The sequence below is a fragment of the Falco cherrug genome, chromosome 5, assembly GCF_023634085.1.
Source record: "Falco cherrug isolate bFalChe1 chromosome 5, bFalChe1.pri, whole genome shotgun sequence".
Classification (NCBI taxonomy): Eukaryota; Metazoa; Chordata; class Aves; order Falconiformes; family Falconidae; genus Falco; species Falco cherrug.
In genome coordinates, this window is record NC_073701.1 from 54,922,107 (window position 1) to 54,943,597 (window position 21,491).

The window sequence follows — 21,491 nt, forward strand, 5'->3', positions numbered from 1 at the left end:
TAAGCTCTTGTGATAAAAGCAAGATAAAAATATTGCTGGATGTTTAGTGAGCTGAGGGTTGGGACCAACATTTGCAGAGAAGTAGGGAGATAAACAGGATTTGATATGCACAGTATATCCTTTGCATATTGTACTAGAGGAATTGGAATTTTCTGTTGAGTATTTCTTTTCTGCTGACAATGTAGTAGGATCTAGTTCAAATAGAGGACAGGATTAGTTTTTTTCTTTATTTGTATCATGTAGAAAATAGTAAACGTTACTTTTTAGCTAAATTAAATAAGCTTTGCCTAGTATGTAGATTATTTTTTTTAATTGTGGGATTCAGAGGAGCAACAGAGTACATACCTCTGCTAATCTGTTAGTACCGACATCTGTCTGTATGGCACATACTATTACTCATTTAGGTGAAGATTTCCATGTAATTGGGTTTGTTAGATTTATCTGGGTATAAAAGGAAGGTAGGGACCTTTTTTCAGACTTAGTGTGCACTCATATGATCTGAAAATAAATGCTAGGAAATAGTGATCAAAAACAATTTGACTATAGTCCTGCTGCTGGAATAAATAAAATATTCATGTGTTGATCTTTTTTGAGTGGAGTTTCTGAATCTCTAATTGCAGTCTGCATGCTTTGGATGGTTAAGAACTTAGGGAGCATTTAGCTATTATGAACTTAATTTATTCTGTAAAGGTTCTTTGTTTATCATTCATGGAACCAAGTCTAAAACTAGGGTAAAGTGTGTGCAGCTCGCAATCTTTATTACATAAGTTCTCATAAATATGATATGTGCAGCCAGATCCCTTTGATTTGAATGTTGATGTCTGTGTAACAGGATGATTAGAAAGTGACTTACTCAGAGGTTAAGGCTTTTTTAATGAATTTCTCTCTGCATTGGCATTAGAATTTTATTATTATTCCTGAAATGAAATGAAGAGCAGCTTGGTTGTTTGGTTGAAGCTCTGTGCTAAGCACTGCAGTTTGTTTTGTTCAAGCCTAAATATACTCTGGGGTACAATAAAGACAGTAAATGCTCTTGAGACTGCTTCAGATTTAATTCCAAATAAGAATAAAATGCAAATTACAAAATTAATTTTTCACACATATCCCAAATGCATCACTCATCTCCCTCCACTTTGCCCAACCAAAAGTCTTTATGAGTCCAGAAATGCAATAAAACTCGGCCTATGACTTCATTCTCTCATTTCTCATCTTCATGTCTTACTGCAGCAACTGACATCTCTCTAGCCCATAGGTTGGTAGCAGATCTCATTAGCCATCCAGCCTGTAGCCTTGGTATGCTGATTAGTCGACCTCAAAAATTCATATTTGTTTTGGCTAACAGTGTGGTTGCTTGCTTCAGCTTTACATATCTTTCTACAAATCTACAGATTTTTCCTGAAAGTCATATAAATGTGCATGCAGGTGTGTGTGTTTGTGTGTATATCTGCGTACATATGTGCTTTTTTGCAACACCAGAAAGGTTGGTGATGATTTTTTCCAAGCGTGGTCAGACAGGATGTGGTGATGACAGCAGTTTAGTGGCAGTACCTTAAATTTTTAATCTTAGTAATGAACAAATACCCCAAATGCCATCTCTATTATAGACAATTCTCTTTCTAAACCATCACTAGTACTAGCAGATTGAAACAATACTTTTCTTTCTGAATAGCCATGAGTTGATACTGTGACAGAGCCGTTCCCCAGTGAAAATTATCTTTGTCTCAAAATTTTTGAGAAAGTGAGCTATGGTCTGGCAGAAGTAAAAGTTGTGATGTCTGAGTGTTTATTTTTGCTTTTTAAAAATAACTTCCTCATACAAATTCTATTTTTACTGAAATTGTTGAAGCAAAATTCCAAATTCAGGCATTTTAAATTCCATTCAAAGAGCGCTGGTGATAAGGCATTAGTTCAGGTTCTGGATTTAGTTCGTTTGCTCTGCTGGCATTGACATTGCAAGAAAATGCCTTAGTTTGGCAGGATGTTCTGCTTCACTTGAAGAATCCTTCTTGGCCGAGAGGCCGTCTTTGTTACCCTGTTCAGCTGTCATCACCTGTAAAAGATGACCATGGTGATAGTTACTGAGTAGATTAAGGGTTAAACAATGAAGTTCTTGGTACCGTCACAGCATAAAGGCTACAATCTTATATTCCAACTTGTAAAAATCTGCATCAGAAACCCAGACAGCTCTAATTGTAAATCGGTAAACTTTCTATTAATACTCAGATTAATCCTCTAGAACCAAAATTTGGGCTCTAGATGCCTGTAGTTTCATAATGCATGGATAGTTGGCCATGCTAAAACTGGCATTGCCCTCTGTTTCTAATTTCCTCTCAGTTTAATCTTCCATGAATTCTCTCTGAAACTAATGCACATGAAATAAAACAGCTGTCCTGATCCACTTTGTTATCAGCACTTTTAGCCCATCTTTTTCATCCAAGATAGTGAATTAAATATGAGATCTTACTTGGCATCGAACAAGAGGAAAACACCAAGAGACTTTTCCTTTTAGAAACAATTTTTTTAGGCTGGAGGTCTTTGAAATATGGATGTGCTTTAGTATAGAAGTTGAGTGGCTGCTTTAGTAAGCGTAGCACAAATTTCCATTCTATAAATGCAGTAGAGAGTGGTTAACCTATGTGTCTTTGACTGAACATGACATCTTTTTTTCCATTTTCTTTAAATGGTTCAGCAGATGTTTTTTTGGAGAGCCACTGTCCCTACCTGGAGGCTAGGACTGAAAGCTTGTTTTTTCTAGAAGCTTTGTTGTGAATAAAACAGCCCTCTGTTGTCAGACTTGGGAGGGCAGTTTGATCACTAGTCATTAGCACACCTAAGGCAAGGTATGAGGAGGGGTTCCTTTCTCTTCTACACACAGGTTTAGGTATGGTGAACAGGTCACATGATTGCATGAATCCTAAGGGTTTATAATAGCTGTGAGGGAGGTATGCATGTAAAGAGTCTACATATAAACCAAACTGTAGTCTACATACTGGTCACACAAACTGAATACAGTGTACAGCGGACTGAATTCAAACTACTTCTTTACCCAACTGCCTCACTTAACTTGTGAGTCCTGCAGGGAGGGATGATTTCAAACTGCGAGTGGGCACCCAGGACAGGGGGCTGGGGGCTGAGGGGTGCCCTGAAGCAGCGTGCTCTCTGACTGCCCTGGGCAGGCACTGGCCTCTGACTGGGACAGATCTCTCCTGTTCACATAAAGAACATTGCTCTGTTTGCAATGGTAAGCAGACTGATGTGCCCCTGTTGGGGTGACAGAGAGGTTTGCAGTAGGTCTGCCATTATCTGGAAACTCACTGAGCAGAAGCTGAGGGTATTGTTTGCTGTGTAATGTGGGGAAAAAACTAAGGAAACAATCACTTGATATGTTACTGCAGTGACATTTTAAAAATATATTCAGCTCTTCCTCTAAAATATTAACCAATCATGAATAATGCAGACCAAGGATGTTTAAAATTCAAGAACAAACACAACTTTATGTTCTACCAATTAGGTTTCAATTACATTCCAGTGTTATTCTCACCCCTAGAAAAAAAGACACAGATTATGACTTTCTGCATTTAGTAACATGATGTACATTGCTGGCTCTGTCTGAGCAGGGGAAATAAGGTGTTTACAGTAAATACATTTTCACTGTCGGGAAAAACATGGTAAACCATTCTTGTTGCATCAAAAAGCATCTTTGATGGGTCACTAATGCTAGAGGCAGTTGTGGGTGTTTTTGTTTGGGCAAAGACATTGTGAGCAGGAATTGCTTAATTTTCAGCTTGGTGCTGGCATTGACTTCCATGGTAGATTTATGTCAGGCTGGGTTTGAATAGATGGTCTGAGGCTTACATATGACAATAATACTGAAAAGCCCCTTGTGTGGAGTCCCAGATCTTTTCTATGTAAATACAGTGACTGCACATCTGTATCTGATAAACAAATGCAAACATATTGCCATATATGTACACTTGATCTCCTTTCTAAAACTGTCCTTTGATCTTTGAACAAAATGAGGATACTAAATGCTTACTGTCTTGACCCCAGTGTTGTATTTTAGTTTAGATTATTTTATAAAATATTTCAAAGGCAGAAGAATTTCAGGACAGAAAATTTTAGTGTAATTTGTGGCTTGGAATATTGCAATGGTGTTCCTCCTTTTTAATTTGTTTTCTTTTCCTTTTCTTGTGTTTTTAGTGTTGCGATCTTGGATACCATGCTAGTCTGAACAGAGCCCTAAGAACATACCTTTCTGCAGAGTATAACCTTGAAACTTCAAGGCATGAGGGCTTAGACATCATTGAAAATGCAGTTGACAGCTTGGAGCCACGAAGTGACAAGCAGAGATTCATGGAAATGTACCCCACTGCTTTTTGTCCACCAATGAAATTTGAGTTCCAATCTCATATGGGTGATGAGGTCTGTATACCAACAAGTATCCCCATGGTGACTGTTTCTTTTTCTGTGTAACAAGATGGAGAATTAATCTGTTTTTACAAAGAGTTCGGTAAAAGCTGTTATTGCTACCCAAATGCAAGTGGATCAGCTAGCATTTTATAAAACTGGCAGCGCTTTTCTGAGTTTCTTCAGAGTTCTCAAGTAAAAACCATTGTGTGATATTATATTCTGTGTTAATCATAATTATATTGCTGTGAATTTGCTGGCCAGCCTGTGCTCAGCCCAGCACTGGTGTTAGTAAGTGACTTTGTCTTCACTACCTGCCTCACCCATAACAGAGTTTGTGGGTGCTATTTGAGAGCAACTGCAGAGCTGCTCCAAATTATACATGCTGTAATGCAGTCTTTTCCCCTTCTTCCTCCACCATTTTATCATCTGGAGATTTCAAGTGTACAGGGTACCCCAGCTGTGCCCTGTTCTGCTGCACCAAAGGCCAGTGGTGAAGCAGAATGCAGTCACCCATGTACACCTTTTACCTGAAGGTAACTCCAGGGTTTGCATTTCTGTGTGGTAAAGCAGCAATGCAAAGCAGCCATACAACAAGGCTGTGCTCTCTAGTTGTAAGGTGTGGTACATAGTTCCACACCTGGTAATACATAAATACTTTAAATCTGGATGGACATATTTTATTGTCTGCTTTATTAAGTTTTAATAGATTTGGTAGGCCAAATCTCAAACCTAGTTTTAAGGACAGCAACCACAGACTGTTGACTGTGTCTTTTAACTCCTTGCATCTTACAATCTTTTTGATTCTTTGTTAGGTTTGTCAAGTCACTGCCCAGCAACCCGTGCAAGCAGAGCTTATGCTTAGGTATCAGCAACTACAGTCGCGATTGGCCACGCTCAAAATTGAAAATGAGGAGGTAAGATCTGTGTTTACAAGGGCTATGCATTGAACGCCATTTTCAAGAAGGTGCAGTATTTTCTACCTTGTCAAAAGCCTGTAAGTGACCCTGAAATGGCTTCAATCTATATGAGCTGGTTTAATTTTAAAAATCAAATACTGGCAAATATACTAAGGTAGATCCTTGTCTGCTTTATAGAGGTTTGGAAACTCATCTTTCACCTGTCCAGCCATTCATGTTAGTTCTATGTTTTGCAGACACTTCAGTGTAAACTTGTTAGAGCACATATTTTTAATGTTTGAGGGGCAGAAAGCCACTGAGCACAGTTATTGTCTTCTGTGACCACCCTCTGTCCAGTCCCCAAGTTGCTACAAAGGAATTTGGACTGTCTTTTGTGGTAGCTGAGTCAAAATCTCTTATGCTGTCAGCTACGGCTATTTATAAATGTGAGTACTGCATGCCTGTGATGAGAATAGCTCACCTAGTACAATAAAATGCATTTTTTTGTAAAACATAGCTATGCTGTTCTCTTTGCCCTGCTCTGGCAGCAGAGAGAGGACTCCCAGTGTGTGTAAACTGTACTTTTATCACATTTAAGGCAATGTGAAAGGCCCTTGGTTTAAATGAGACTCTGTTCCTAAATTAACACATTGGAATAAATTAATTTCGTGGTGCACTTTATTGATCAGTTTTCAGGACTCCAATTTTTCTGATTCTATGTTATGTGCTGAATGCCTAAAACAAAGTATTAATGTCCATGAGACAAGCACAGTAGTCTAAAAAAACCCCAACACTTGAAGTCAAAAAGTATCTCAAGGTAATAAAGACAAAAGGAAGGAGAAAGATAATTTCTTTCAGTAAAGTGAAGTGCAAGGGCATAGGGGGAGAAATCATGTTGGCAGACACAGAAGGGCTGTTTGCCTGCACTGAAGATGTGGGTATGACTTGGTTAAGTTGACTCTACTAGAGACTTTCCTAAAGCAGAACTGGGAAGTAAATCACATCCTTGTGAATCTTGCCAGTTAATTACTGCGTTGTGGGAATGCTGCATCCATGGTTCCACAGCCTCCATGCCCTGGTTTCCACTTTGAGCAGTGGTGCTCTGTAGTTCGTAGGAAGTGCTTTGAGGCTGGTGTAAATTGTTCTTTTTTCAGACTCCTCCTCCAGCTGGGTATTCCACCTCTGCAGTCTAAACATCACTGTGTTCCCCACCATACCACTCCACAGAATGGTGTCACAGATATTTTTCTTGGAAGACCATGTTGTTCTGGCAGCCAGATCCTTGGATGTACATATTCAATCTAACATGTTGACCACACTTAGAAGAGTTGACCCTTCAGAGCAGTGTATCATCTCTGTTACCTCCCAGATTAGGGACCATAATCAAATCATGTCACATTTCGATTCTAATTTCAGGAAACAAATGCTTGAGAGTGTTACCAGTCAGCACAAGAGTACAACCATGTTTGTGGATTGGAGCATGGTAAAGCAGAGAACTAGATAGGAAACCTAATCATGTCATTCTTCTGTTACATAGGTATCTGTTATAGTATGCCTAACTTTTCACATTCAAACACCAGTTTGTTTGGGGGAGTGTGCCAGAGAATTATTTTGGGTAACGAGCCTCCTTTCTAAACTGTTCTGATCTATATTTGTATTGTATTTGGCAAACTGTGCTTTTTAACACCAGGTGAAGAAAACGACAGAGGCTACCCTGCAGACCATACAAGATATGGTCACCATTGAAGACTATGATGTGTCAGAGTGTTTCCAGCACAGTCGCTCAACAGAATCTGTGAAGTCAACAGTCTCTGAGACCTACCTGAGTAAGCCTAGCATTGCAAAAAGAAGAGCTAACCAGCAGGAAACAGAGCAATTCTATTTCATGGTATGTTGATTGCTTCCTCATTCGTGATACAAGCCAAACACCTGAAGTAAACATTAGGCAGAAGTTCCTGGAATTTATGTACCTACATAGTAATAGATTGATCTGCATCTCTACAGAAATTCAGAGAATATCTGGAAGGTAGTAATCTCATCACAAAACTTCAAGCAAAACACGACCTGCTGCAGAGGACACTTGGAGAAGGTAAATATCACATGATAAACTGAAAAGTGATTCCGGACTTTACAGTGAACCCACTGAAATGCCAAAGGTATGCAGGAAAAAAAACCTTTAAAGCTTAACTATCCAGTAAACATAGATTTGACTTTTACCAGTCATAGTTTTGGTGCAATGATAAGGATAAGCACTATAAATTGATCTTATTTCTTCAACAGATATTTATTCCTACTGTGCAGACGTTTAGACAAGTGACTATATTTGGAAATGGAACTGCTGAATGAAAAATCTTGTGTCTGAATGGAGAGCTGACACAGTCAGTGCAGGGTGATTTAAGAGCTCTGACAAATGTACTGTTTCTACTTCCTAACAATTACTGTTGACTTGAGTTTTTTCTAAGAGTTGGGGGAGAGTGATATTTTTTTAAGCTTACAAAATTATCCAGGGTGCATCTCTTACAATGTACTCACTAGTTCAACATTTCTGACACATGGACATGAATGTCCTTCTTGCAGCCTAACAACTCATTTATGAAAGGTAAAAGGTGAAATCCTGACCTCACTGATGTCAGTAGTGAGATTCGTATCAACTTAATTTAATGTTGGGTTTCTACACAGTATTTTCATGTTGTGAACTGGAATAAATTAAAACTTAATGAATAGATGTATACCTGTTGATTAGAATTATTCCATATAAAATTATTGTGTTACAAATTATGATAGCAGAGAATTATCTGTTGTCCTGAACACTCTCCGCAATTTTTAAAAATGCTTCTTAAAATATAAACCAAGTCAGCAGATGTCCATGCTCAAATACAGTAAAGCTGAATTAGGGCAGTAATGAATCAGGCACTAAACCAAGCTCCAGCCCACCTCCTACAAGCCCTCTCAACAGGCACTTCCTCATGGACCAAAGGGAAAAGGAGGATCACCCTGCAAGCCTTGAGGAGTAGCCACACAGACTGTTTACAGACTTGAGGGGAAGTGAATTACACCACAAAGAATAAAAATCCTCTTCTGAAGGTTAAAGACTATAATTCAAAGTTCAGACTCAAGAAAGAAACTTGTTCTCTAAAGAGTGTCTCTAAAGGATGTGTCAATTTATTTTCTTTTTGCTGCCAAATATCTGTTGTTAATCAGGTCTCTTCTTGCTTTTAATACAAAAGCCCAGATCCACAAATTCAGTTGTGGATGTGCCTAAAGAGCTATTAACAGTTCAGTGGGTATGACCCAAACAAAGCCCCTGGCCAGGGGGTGACTGAGGTTGGGGGTAGGAAATAAACAGCTTTTTCTTGCAAAGCTGGACTGTAGAATATGGTAGCTGGTTTTAGACAACTGGCTATATTATGTTCTTTCTCATGGAAGTTTTCATTGAATAGAATTTTTTTTTAATGTGTGCATTGAGCAGTTTATTCACGCAAAAGAATGCGCAGCTGATGTTAGTCAAAAAAGAGGAGAATTTTCCTCTAAAGGCTCACAGAAAATGTATTTGGAAAAATAAAGTGAATGTTATTTGGAAGCCCGGTAAAATGCATAATCATCTACTGAAGGGAGAAAGATAAAAGGCAACAGAATCTGTTGCCTAATGCATGTTGGAAAGAAATAAGGAAAGAGCTGTATAAAAGGAAATCCAAAGAAAAACTTCTCAGCAGGGTGGCCTAAGTGATAAACTGACATCAGGCTTGCAGCTATTCTGCCGTGCTTGGGCATGCTTGGACTGTTCAGTTTGAAGAGTTCCCTTCGACCCCCCCAGCTGTAACCCCGAACAGTTGATCTGTGTTGCCCACAGTGGTTTTGCACATAGTTGTCACATCATCATAGCACAGCACAGCACATACAAATAGTACCCCAAACATCATGTTCAAAGATGGTATTTGGAGGAAAAGCCGTCATTCTTATAGATAAAAAAGTTGAAGTACCCCCTTCTATTGAGGCATGTCCTGCATTAAAATGCATGTGCCTGGGAAGGGGCACCTGGATTCTATACATTCCTTGAATGGGGATGATGGAAAGGGTAGAATTACAGTGGAATTATGAACATTATTGCTGTAACTAGTATAGAAATGAATTTGTGGGAAGGGGACTGCTCCCCTGCTGCACTCAAACTGCCTTTTCTGGGAACTTTCACGTCAGCAAGACAGCAGGCAAGTAACATGGGGCACTGTATTTAAGTAATGCAGGGAAGAATTAGGGAGGGGGGAGAGGGTTGTCTGAACTGCAGGTTTTCCCTTGGCATCCTTGCTTGCTTTTATTCAAACCTGTACAGTGTAAGGGCGTAGGCTGAGTAAATCCAGATTACCATCTGGTGTCCACAACATTGACAGCATTTGGCTTCTGTTCCAGCTCATCACCTGCCTACTACAGTCTTTTGCTGTTTATGGACATAGAAGATACATATTCATGATCTGCACAAGGGAGAGAGATGAGGTGCTTTGCGCTGAGTCTGCACCTACAAATCTGGAAAAGTAAATGAGAAATACTAAATGAAATTGTTACAAAGCATAGGAAGCACACTGATACTTATATTAAATCTGACCCAAGGCTCATCTATTGAACAAACAAATGAGCAAAGCCGAGGGAAATGCAAGAAAGACAATAAGCAGTTATAAATTAAATTGCCCCTGTGTCCCAGATAGTTTTTGCTCTAATGGGTTAAATATCAAAGATGTGTTTAAAATCCCCCAGACTCAGGATTTGTGACATCTATTGTTTTACTAACATTTATTATTGGGATTCTTAGTCTCAATGAACTTCCCTTGGCTACATGAGTAGGGAGAAGTCCCTGGCTTACTCTTCTTCTGTCATAGGTTATTTTACGTACTCTTCTTTCATGCCTCTTTTTCACCTCTCTTTGAAATTGATGCCAACAATCTTCACGTGTCTTATTAATGCCAGAGTTTTTTCCCAGAGCTTATTCTTTGTGCCATCTTCTGCAGATCCCCGCTCTTCTGCTCCCGCAACATATATTTTCAGATTAGGGTTTTCAGTACTGTGCAGTATTTCAGGTGCACCTGGACATTGCCACATAATGTTATGTTTTGCAAATCACTGTTTTTCGTTCTTTCTGCAGTCTGACTTTTTTTGGTATCGCTTTTGAAGTGAGCGGTATGCTTAGACCTAGCCTGAGTGACGTTCAGACTGATTTTCAAAGTCAGTATAATTACCTATAGTTCTGTTAGCTGCATAGGCGTTTAGCTCTTTCTTCCCTAATATCTTTCTTGAACCTGTTGATACTGAATTTCATTTTCTGTTGTGTGTCTTGTTCGTTAATGTGGTTAAACCCCTCTGAAGGGCTTCATGGTTTTTTCAGAACTCTGATGCAAAAGTATTTCAGTCATCTGCACAATATTCTGCCTCCTTAGCTGCTCTGATCTCCCCAAGACATTAATAAATGTATTATGTATTACGTAAATGGTCCTAACGGGAAGGCTTGAGTAAATGAGTGTTATACTTTGTCATGATGAAAAAGATCGTTTAATTCCACTTGGTTTCCCTTTTCTTCACTAGCTTTTGATCAATGAGAATATTTTGCCACTCAGTTCATGGCTGTTTAGTTGCTTTAGTCGCCTCTTGTGAAGAAACTTACCAGGGGCCTTTGAAAATCTAAGTCAATTAATTCAACCGATTCTCCTTTATCCAGTATTTTACTGACATGTTCAAAGAATTCTAATAAATTAATAGGGTACAATCTCCCTTTGGGAAAACTGGGCTGGTTGGAACTTATCATACCATGACCTTCATACTGTTTCATTATTTTACTTTTCATTATCATGAATTGACACAGTGCACATGCCTGTCTTACTGGTCTGCTGTTCTGCAAAGGTTATCCAGGAACCTTTCTGGAATATGGTATTTGCTTCCTCACAATTCTTCACAGTTCTATGTGGTGTTTCCCAGTGGTAGTGTTGTATTTTTTCCCTGCAATACACAGACAAAAGAGCGGAAGGAGTCTTGTAATAGCAAGCCATTGATGGCTAGAGCTCTGGATTTTCAGCACTGTACAGGTTTATGCACGAGGGGAGATGTAATCTAATCGTGGTGCAGCTCTTATTTCCATACTGATTTAGCCATTAAAACACATAAGCACAAACAGTAGACATTGTTTGGAGTTTTCCTTCAAATTATTTACAGTATCAAGTGACTCTCTAGTCTATGGGCAGGCCTCTTAAAAGTTGTTCCATAACATGGGTTGTGTTTATATTTTACACGTATCTGTGGAGATGGTAGGTAACTGAACTACCCTGTTTGTTGTATAGTTGTCTATCTTTTGCTGGTAATGTGAAAGTTAGGGTTAACGGTAATTTGCCAAGCATAGTTTAGATACAAAAAAAATCTGCCTAAAACCTACAAATGATTGTTTCCTGTTTATTGAACTTTTCTAGGTCACAGGGCTGAATACATGACAACAAGGTAAGATATTTTTATTTGACTTGATTTAGTTGCAAATGTAATAAAATCATAGGAATTAGAAATTTTAGAATAAGTCCATAAGGGTATATAACATTGTTGTTGTTGCTGTTGTTACATAAATTGTGTCCAGGCCCTGTGTGCTTTAACATTCAGCATTTCTGCTTCTGCATGCTGAAGGGTAAAGGACCAGAATATTCATTTTCCTCAATTGTGAGCTGCTTGGGCCATTGTCAAAGGTGGGACTAGATGGGAGGCCTTTAAAAATATTTTGAGTCACACAGGAAATTTGAAAGTTGCAGGGCGCTTTGCTTCTCACGGTTTGTAATTCATTTGGTCAATATACACAGTTCAGAAGACTCTGATACAGACATGAATTTAGGGGATAGGCTGCATCTTTGATAACCTAGCTCTGGACAGGAATACCTGCCTCCCCCAACATCCCTGTGTTTGATACATGAATAGGTCTCTATATTCACAGAAGAAAAGGGATACAGGAGTAGATCTCCCTGCTTTGTGCAGCACATACTTTTTCAGTTGTGTAATGCCTGTACATCTGCAGTGCTGCCTCCCAACATAAACACGGATGCTGAAGCCCCCAGGGTATCAGGCCCTGGGCCGGCAATGGCAACTGTTTGGATTTGCAGCTGCCACTTGTGTGTATCACTGCGACAGACACCACCCCTCTGGTCCTGATGACAGCAGGAACATTCAGCCCAGCTTTCCTAGTCCCACTCTGCTCTTCCCTTTCCATGCAGTACATCCTTGCTCAGTGCCTCCTCTTTCTCCTTTTTGCTTCCTGGTCATGAATGGCTTTGCCACCACCCCTCAACTTTGACTTAAAAAAAAAAAAAAAAAAAAAAAAAGTCCTGTGCTCCAGCTAAGAAGTTTGGATCTGGCTCTGCCTTTGCCGGACCACTCGATTTTGTATAATTTCTTGTGCCTGGCCCCCATATTCCTGGGGACAACTCTACAGACTTCAAGCCAGCCATTCTCCCACCAGTCCATGGTCCATTTTAGCTCTGTAGAGCTGAACTTACCATCTTTCCTTACATGACCCCAGTTGAAAAGCAGTAACAAATCAGAGCGTTCTTTCCAATTGCTGACATTAACTCTGAGACCTGTGCCTTTAACTCTGCCCCCAGATGCTACCAGGAATGCGTGAAAGTCAGCAAGCTTATGTCCAATCAGAAAAACATTCTTGACTCCAAAGCAGGTGACTCCTCAGGCTCACATCATCCTAAATTCCCTGCTGTGTAAGCAGCTGAAAGAAGACGATGGATTTAGGCAGTGATTTTACCTTAGTAAAGTGAGGGAGCAGCTTCAAACCATTTTACCTCCTATATTCTCACAGCTGGTCGTTTACAGAGAGAAACTGAGCGAGTAAGGCCTGCCCACCCATTCCTCAGCACGAGTTCCCCCACTGCAGCTGGGACCTGCCTGTTGCCCCAAGGTTCAGTTAAGTTTCCAGACTCTGAGACATGCAAACAGAGATGTACTTCAAGGTCAAAGTTAAATTGCAGAAGGGAAGAGGATATCTTTAAAGATGAGTTTGCAAATACCGGATAGTACCCAAACAGGCCAAAGTCCCAACATTAAATACTCTATGTGTTACTGTTCTCACTGTTTCCCCAGAAACATTTGATTTTTTGCTAATTCCTGAAAAACCTATGGAAAGATTGGACTCCTGGTGCAGTGGAACTAGGGAAGCTGTTGGCATGTAGCTGTTGGCATGACATGCGCAAAATAAATTCTGACCTAGAGAACAATATTTATTCCCTTTAATTTCTTTCATTTGTCACTATCACATGTGTAACACACTAGGTAAACATTTTGCAGACCAGTTTTGTGTGTTCTTCCTTTTTTTTTTTGGTTATGCTGCTTATGTTTATTTGTTTCAAGTTGATGGTATTCTTTTAATTCCTTTAGCTAATTTGCAATATGTTTCTTTTCATGGGTGAAGATCTTGATGGTTGGATGTAGAAGGCTAAAGCTGTTTAGCCTTCCTGGCTCTAGTTGAAAATGCAGATGGTTTGGTTTTGAAGTATCTTAGGAGTGTGCTGAGCAGCTTTAATTTGCATTTGAAGTTTCTCCAGTATGAAGCAACTTTTCTGCTTGATAAGAGGTGCTTGGAGTGGCCTGTGTTCTGCCATGGCTGGCAGGATGAATTCCAGTGGTTGCTGCACATTTCATGCGTGACCGCCACAAAAAAGGCCATTCCGATTGTGCAGTGTTTGGAATAAATGTATATGGTAAAACTGCAAAGCAGTGACTCATAAAGAATGTCATTATTTATCCATAAGTAATGCATTTTTCATGGGGGAGTTCTCTACTCGTTAATCACTGTTACACTTAAATTTGATGGGAAGTCTTTATTTGATAAGTACTGTGTTAATTTCTCCCTTTATAATGTTCTGTTGTTTTGCCATGAGCTTACAGACATTTCGTTTTATTGTGTCACTTAATTCTACCTTGCTCAGTAATCATATTCCCTTCCCTTAGGCCTCCAAATCTTCCCCCTAAGCCCCAGAAACACAGGAAGCCCAGACCCCGATCACAGTATAGTGCTAAGTTGTTTAATGGTGATTTGGAGTCATTCATCAAGGTACTGGCACCAGCCACACCAGTGGCTGATCCTAACACTTCTTACTATAATGGTCACCACCTCACGTGAGCTGAGGCAGATCATTATGTTTAAGTCTGTCCTGGGGCTCTTTTTTTTCCCGGTTGATCAATATAATACTTCCTGAAGTCAGAGGGAAAGAGGAATTTCTCACATTAGCCTCCCTACGATTTTGTTAATCAAGTAGGGATAGTATTTGCAGCCTGGCTTTATTAGGAAACTTAGCATTGTGTAGAAGATAGGATGTAGTGGTGCATCCCACGACTCCGCAGAATTTCCTGCTTGCCATCTTCATTACATTCAGTATTCAAAGTCTGTGGAGGCAGTATTGCCCTGGGTTTGATATCCAGCTTTTGATTGCCTATGACTTTAGGAATGTATTATATTGTGTGAAATTGTGATCACCACTATTCTGGATCTTGTATCTTTGCTGTATTTACTATCTTCTTCTTTCTTATACTTTTATTCCTAATAATGCTTCTAGCCGAGGCCGAAGGAACTCTCACACAAGACATCAGGTATAGTTCTGGTGACAAGAGAACCATCTCCACCTCGCTCTCGGGTTGCATTCACGCCTGGCTCAAAATTAGTTCTTCCACGGAGCTGGAGGGAGAAGTTTGCATTAAGAAATGAGTGTACGAGTACAGTAGGCAAAACTGAACCAGAGCACAACTCTGGAGTGATTGTAGTCTTAAATGATGGATATTTCCTTATTCATTAACAAACACCTGCCCATCACAATCAATTGGCACCTCTGGACACCAGCTGACAGAGCTAAGGGAAAGAAATCTTCAAAAAATATGTAACAGTGCATTTATAAACACAGTGAATTAAATTCTTGACTGCAAGGTCTGTGCACTGGGTTTGAATGTTACAGGCATTTGTTTTTCTTCTTCCTGTGCAGCATAGCTAGTGACAAATTTTTTGCAGAACAAATGCTGTACTTAGTGGCATCATATCAGTTTAGCTGTCTTTGAATCAAGCTTTCAGCCACCCTCAGTACAACTATAGCAAAAACTATTATTATTATTATGCAGATGGTGCTGCGAGGTGTAAAGACTTTCAGGAAATCATCACGTGATGTAAGAAATTAATATCATGGACAGTTTCTTGCTCAAGGATGAAAGTAAGCAAAGAAGCAGAAACTCCCACAACAAAAAGCCCCTGGATTAGAGAAGCACAAGCAAATCAGGAGAAATGGTACCCCATCATTTTCTCTCACAGAGAACAGGGTTATGTTGCATGGCAGTGTGGGTGACAGGGCTTACTTGCAAGTGGAGAATCCTACATGATTAGCCTTTCAAAAGGAAAGAGGAAAAGAAAGCTGGTAGCCTTATGGCAGGTTTGCTGTTGTGGGAGCTCACCTAGGAAAGCATCCCTGCCCGAAGACCGAGTCATTCCTGATAGGGGTGAGTCATTTTGACAGTCAGAAAAGGATTAGCGCTAGTGAAATACAGTATTGCACCAAATTGGTTTTTGTTACATTTTTGCATCATAAGAAATTAGAATTAGTCCCAAACATACATTCACTGACTACACACATCAGATTAAATTCACAGCAGCAGTAGGGTCACTGTTCTTGACATTTCACCAACACAGATTGTTACTTCAAATTACTTTCCTGTCACCAGATCCAAAACACAAAGCTGTTTAGATTATTTCAAGGAATTGATTAACTACAAAGTTGTGCGCGGTTGTGAAAAGATTCTCCAAAACCAGGTATGAAAGTAATATATTTTTGTTTTAATTTCTTACTGCAAACGCTATCTTTCCCAAGGCTTTACATTCTTTGCATGAACCAGTGTACTAACAGGAGATACGGGTGCATGTTGTGCATGTTTTCTAATACTCTGCTTTTTTGGAGAGCCAGGCTGCTCAGTGTTGGTGAAGATGGAAGTATTCCTGGGTTTAGCAACTGACCTGTTCCATGGGGGTGGTTTTATTCAGCTGCTACTGAATCACAATACAACTCAAACAGAAAATGCTCATCCAGACATTACTGGCTCTTGGCTAGCCAGTCTTTGCTAGGTTTTAAATTAAAAGACAAACAAGCTACAATTTAAACAGCATAGTTAGTGGTACAGTCTTTTGTAAGCCCCACTAAAACAACATGGAGTACACGGAAGATCAGGACTTAGGTTATCTCAGGAAGTACATTGTTTCATTGCTTTACTGTGTGTTATTTTTCAAACTTTTTTTAGTAGTTAGCTGTTCTTCTACTTGGGCTTAATTCATAAATTTCCCATTAGTGTAATTTAGCATGACAATGAAGTACTAGTTTGTAAGAGGAAATGTCTATTCTTAGTTACAGGGTGCTTTTGAATTCATGGTTTTGTAATACAGACTGGTTTTATATTAAACTTCCAAATGAATTAGTCAATTCTCTGAGCTCTTACATAACTGAAATTCATTTTGAAAGAAAAATTATAGCTTCCAAGACAAGAATTTCAGAGGTACCTATTATTTATGAAACAGTAATTTTTCCAGCATAAGCACCAACTTTTCTAAATAATTTTTAATCATGTGATTTTTCTTTAATAGATATTTGATGACTTGTAGTCATTAATGTGCTTGTGTTAAAACAAATTTTTTAAAGTGCCAAAACACACAAAGGACTGTGATAGTTCTTCTAAAATGCTGATTTTCCAAAAGTAAAAGACAACTCACTGAAAACTAGTGTATAGTCATCTTCTCCCCTCCCATCACAAGCATTTTTTCTCTTTTATTAAAACACTTCTACTTAACTGAAGATGTAGCTGTAGACGTGCTGCTGTATCATGGCAGAAGCTGGGAGCTTTGATTCCTGAGCTCTGCCAGTTGCAGGCAGGGAGGTGTAGGCTGTGACGTGCTTTTCCCGGGACCTCTGTGCCTACAGAAGAGGCAGCTGAACCACACGCTCAGCTCAGAGTGGCTGAGGTTTACCACCAGCATACTACCAGCTAGTTAGAGCAGTCTGAAGCAATGTGCCAGGCCATCATCTGCCCTATGCCACACAGATCAGCACAGCACATGGGAGCGCTCTCAGGTGTGGAGGGAGGCACCTGGTACCCCATGCAGTGTCATGTGGTGGCTCTGTTTGTGATCAACGTTTTTTACCGGGTGGGGGGGAAGTACCTCAAGGAATTAGGTCCTGTGTAATCCTGTGTAATTAGTTCCGTGTGGCATTTTCTCCACCAGGAAAAGAAAGGTAAGTTAAATGGATGCAGAGTGATCACCTTCATTATGAATTTTTATTCTTAATAATAAAACTTTTTAGAAGGCAAATTCACTGCTTTAACTCATTTGGCTTCAAAATTCTAAAACACATGCATGAGCTTTTGATGTCACATACAGTGTTAGCCAGATACAGTGTCAGAGGTAGACAGTGAAGTCTCTGAATTTCCCAAATCAGTTATTTTAATGAAGAACTGTAATCCTTTCTCTTCGCCTGTTCCTTTCCCTCCCTCCCTAAATGGGAAGAGAACTCTGTTAAAAATGGTATTTTCTTATGTGTTTTTTTGCCAGCACTGTATGTCCATTTGAATTGACCAAGAAAATGTATTTTCACATTCAGTCCAGAGTAGGGAGGTTTCCTCTCTCCAATCTGCAGTTCATTCTTGTTTTTTCAGGATTCAGGACAAGTCATTCCTCTCATTGTGGAAAGCTGTATCAGATTTATCAATTTATACGGTAAGCTTTGAAACATACTATGTCATTTCACTATTGCCTGACTTTTTGTGTATCTTTTGCATAATGCATTTATCACCACAGCTTTGTTTTTAAAATAGAGATTAAAAGTATTTTAAAAACTAGACTCATTTCTCACCACTGTCTCCCATCTTTGCTACAGGTCTTCAGCATCAGGGAATTTTTAGGGTGTCTGGTTCCCAGGTGGAAGTCAATGATATTAAAAATTCATTTGAGAGAGGTAATTGCATTTTCATTTATTTGAGCACCTTACTAACTGATATTTAAAGATCTTTTAAATTCTAATTACTTTCTTGGCTGTTTAAGCAGTGTGTGTGCACTTTGTATACTGTACTTAAAACTTTGCACCGTCATATGCTTAAAGATGAAGTGTAGTGATGACGTGTACATGCTTTTCCTGTTATGTCTTAAGAGCTTTAGGTTGTTTTTAATTTTTTAGATGAGACATATGACTCTTGAATCAACTGTAAACTTTAGTCTTTTGTTAATGATAAACTGCAAGTAATAGTTTGTCTATATTTTATTTTAAAGATCCTCAGAAAGGAAAGGTTGTGGGTTTTAATTAGATTCAAGAGACTACTTAACACAATTTGAGAACCCTGTTACTTGATCTTCTGCAATACAAGTGCTCATCTTTCTGGTCCTTCTGCCAAAGTGGAATCATGATCAATGAGCGTACAGGCTGTGAAAGAGCCATTCCATTTCCAACCACTGTTTTCATTACTGAAGGTAAACTGCAGCCCTGCAGAAGGAATTACAGGAGAGATACCAGGAAGTGAAAACAACTTTTTAAACATGAGTAGCTTGCAACACTCAGCCTAGGTTTGCTCTGCAAGGGGAGCCAGGATCCAGCAATCCCCTAATTGTGTTAAAACAATACTAGTTACATTTTTTTAAAATCTTACATTCTCTTTTCTTGGGTCTTAGAAGCTGGTTCTTTTATTTCGAGAAAAATCTTTTGCATATCATCTGCTAATGAGAAAACCCTTGGAGCAATAAGTCTTGTGACTAAAAGCATGAAAAAATACACACAGTATTTTTCTCCCCAAGATTAGTTATATATCTTGTTAAAGTTGATCTCATCTTTGACAAGTCATATGAAACAAATGTTTTTACAAGCTAAAGGAAGCCACATCCTCCTATTCTCCAGCTTTTAAATACGCCTTATTGTTAACTGCTTCTCCTATGTAGTGTTGTTCTGGAAGGTACGTACATTTTGAACTGTTTTAAAACAAAGATTAAGTCTTTAAAATGGCCATGGCTGAGGTTTCAGTTAGGCTTTTGGGTTCCTGTACAGTGTTTGCACAAAATGGTTGCACATATTCCTGAATGGTTTAATTTTTCAGAATGAAAACAGGTTTCCAATTCAAAGAGTTATCTAACTCAATTTTCTTTATGTAAGCTCCCAAAGAATAGTCTGAGAAACCCTATTTAATTAAGAAAATTTGGCTTTTCCATTTTACTAATTGTAAATTACAACATATCCATAAATACCTAGTTGGAAGTTCAGGACCTAGAAGATCACTAGGTTATGTAATTTAAAGGAAGCTTAATTTAGGATGCTAGTTTTGGTTTACTCGTAGCCTGGGATTTCTAAATCAGTGTTTATTACCTTACTTGAATGCTTCTATTGCCATCTCCCACACACTAAAAACAAAAAAAATCCCAACAACAACAACAAAACCGCCAAAAAACCACTCATAAAAATTTTGCATGCAAAAATATTCCTGCGTGTGTGTTTCATTCGCTTTATTTACTTTTCAAGGTGAAAATCCTTTGGCAGATGACCAAAGTAACCATGACATTAACTCAGTTGCTGGAGTACTGAAGCTCTATTTCCGAGGGCTGGAAAATCCTGTCTTTCCTAAGGAAAGATTTAATGATCTTATTTCTTGTATCAGTAAGTAGAAATCTCTGTTTCTTTCTCAATAAAATTTTACTTTCACATATACAGTAGCGGCCTGAAAAAAGCGCTAACTTCACAGATTTTTCTAAGACAGTTTGTTTGCCATCTGTAAAGTCTAGGTCAGTTATTAGTCATACTCGCAGCTGTGGTTGTTCCCTTTTTCCAGTGGGATTAATGTACAGTACAACTCTTTGTTTAATAGGGCAGGAAGAATATCTTTTGGTATACAGGAGATAGTTAAATTTAAATGCATTATTATTTTCCTCTGTGCACTGGGGCAGACAGAAGGGGATGAAGTCATGACCATGCAAACAGCCTACGTTACTTTTCACAAAGGTTTTCATGCCCTGCAGCTTGGAGTCAGCACTGGTGAATAAGTAACTAACTGCTCAACTTTGTGTGTTTCCGGACCTTTATTGTGCTCGGGTTAAAAACCCCGACCCAATCAGCAGGAAAACCCCTCAATGCGAGAACAGGGGGGAGCAGCTAGATGTTGTCTGCAGAAGAGCCCAGTCTGCCTTCCAATACACAAGTCGTAATGGGATGTGTTGGAGGAGTGGTGCCTGGGTCTGTCTGTGCACTGCTGGTGTTGGTAGCCGGACACAGAGAGGCTGTAGTAATTTAGGAAGTTCACAGTGGATGAGTGAATTGCTCTGGCATGCACAAAACCTCTCCCAGTTCACAGATCCCGGCAGATGTTGAGGAGGGGTGAGGCTGAGCCAACCATCAGTAGGCTTACTGTTCCCAGTGGGTCCATTAGAAGCGGTCAGAGGTGCTAGCTTTGCGGAAAAATTTCCTCCTTTCAACCTTTCCTTTATAGCTTGCCTGCTTCAGCCAAATGGAGAAAGCGGCAGTTTCACAGGTAACGAGGGCCAGCCCTTTGGGATATTAATTAGGGCAGGCTCTCTCCAAACCATGTTATTTTGGCAAAGGGGTCTCAGCCCAGCAGGCAGGACCGCAGATCGATGTGTGCACAGTGTCCTTGGCTGGCCATCAGATGGGCCTTTCTGCTGCTTGCTGGGGGAGCCCAACATGTGTGGTTTCCTTTCCGCACACGGAGGATTGCAGTAATTCAGTCTGGAGGTTACAAATACATGGATTGCTTTGACCAGCTCTGTGTGCAATACCTTGTGTTTCATTTTTTGCGGGGTTTTCTGCAGCTGTTGCTATTTACAGACTCGGTGGTACTGAGAAGTCCTGAAGGACCTCAAAACTGCAGTTTAACAGTCGGATCCCTGATGCTGAGGGGCACGCTGTCTCTTTAGGAACCATGATCTTGGTTCTACCTGAGTTCAGCTTTAGCTAACTGCGGTGCCACAGCCCAGAAAATGTCTGTGAGTCGTAGAAACTGAAATCTAAAACCGGATCATTTTGACTGAGTGATTTTCTGCATGACAGGCATGATGGAACTTTACCTAATAATCCTGCACTGATTTCCATAACTTCTGGATGAATTAAAGCGTCTGTGCTGGAAAAAAATTATTGATTTAATGGCTTCAGT

The 21,491-nt window shown here is 39.5% G+C and overlaps 1 protein-coding gene across 2 annotated transcripts in view; it reads left to right on the forward strand.

Annotated features, from left to right (window-relative positions):
* The window catches only part of SRGAP1 (SLIT-ROBO Rho GTPase activating protein 1), a 150,415-nt gene that overhangs the window by 101,376 nt on the left and 27,548 nt on the right, over positions 1-21,491 (forward strand). The window contains exons 7-15 of one of the 2 annotated variants that reach the window (XM_005444071.3): positions 4,201-4,422; positions 5,223-5,324; positions 6,997-7,194; positions 7,311-7,395; positions 11,750-11,777; positions 14,277-14,379; positions 18,006-18,066; positions 18,227-18,304; positions 19,850-19,984. In XM_005444071.3, coding sequence (XP_005444128.2) covers positions 4,201-4,422; positions 5,223-5,324; positions 6,997-7,194; positions 7,311-7,395; positions 11,750-11,777; positions 14,277-14,379; positions 18,006-18,066; positions 18,227-18,304; positions 19,850-19,984 — 1,012 coding nt within the window. Of the gene's footprint in view, positions 1-4,200; positions 4,423-5,222; positions 5,325-6,996; positions 7,195-7,310; positions 7,396-11,749; positions 11,778-14,276; positions 14,380-14,881; positions 14,916-18,005; positions 18,067-18,226; positions 18,305-19,849; positions 19,985-21,491 lie in introns of both variants that reach the window. The other variant, XM_005444072.3, reaches the window with a different exon arrangement.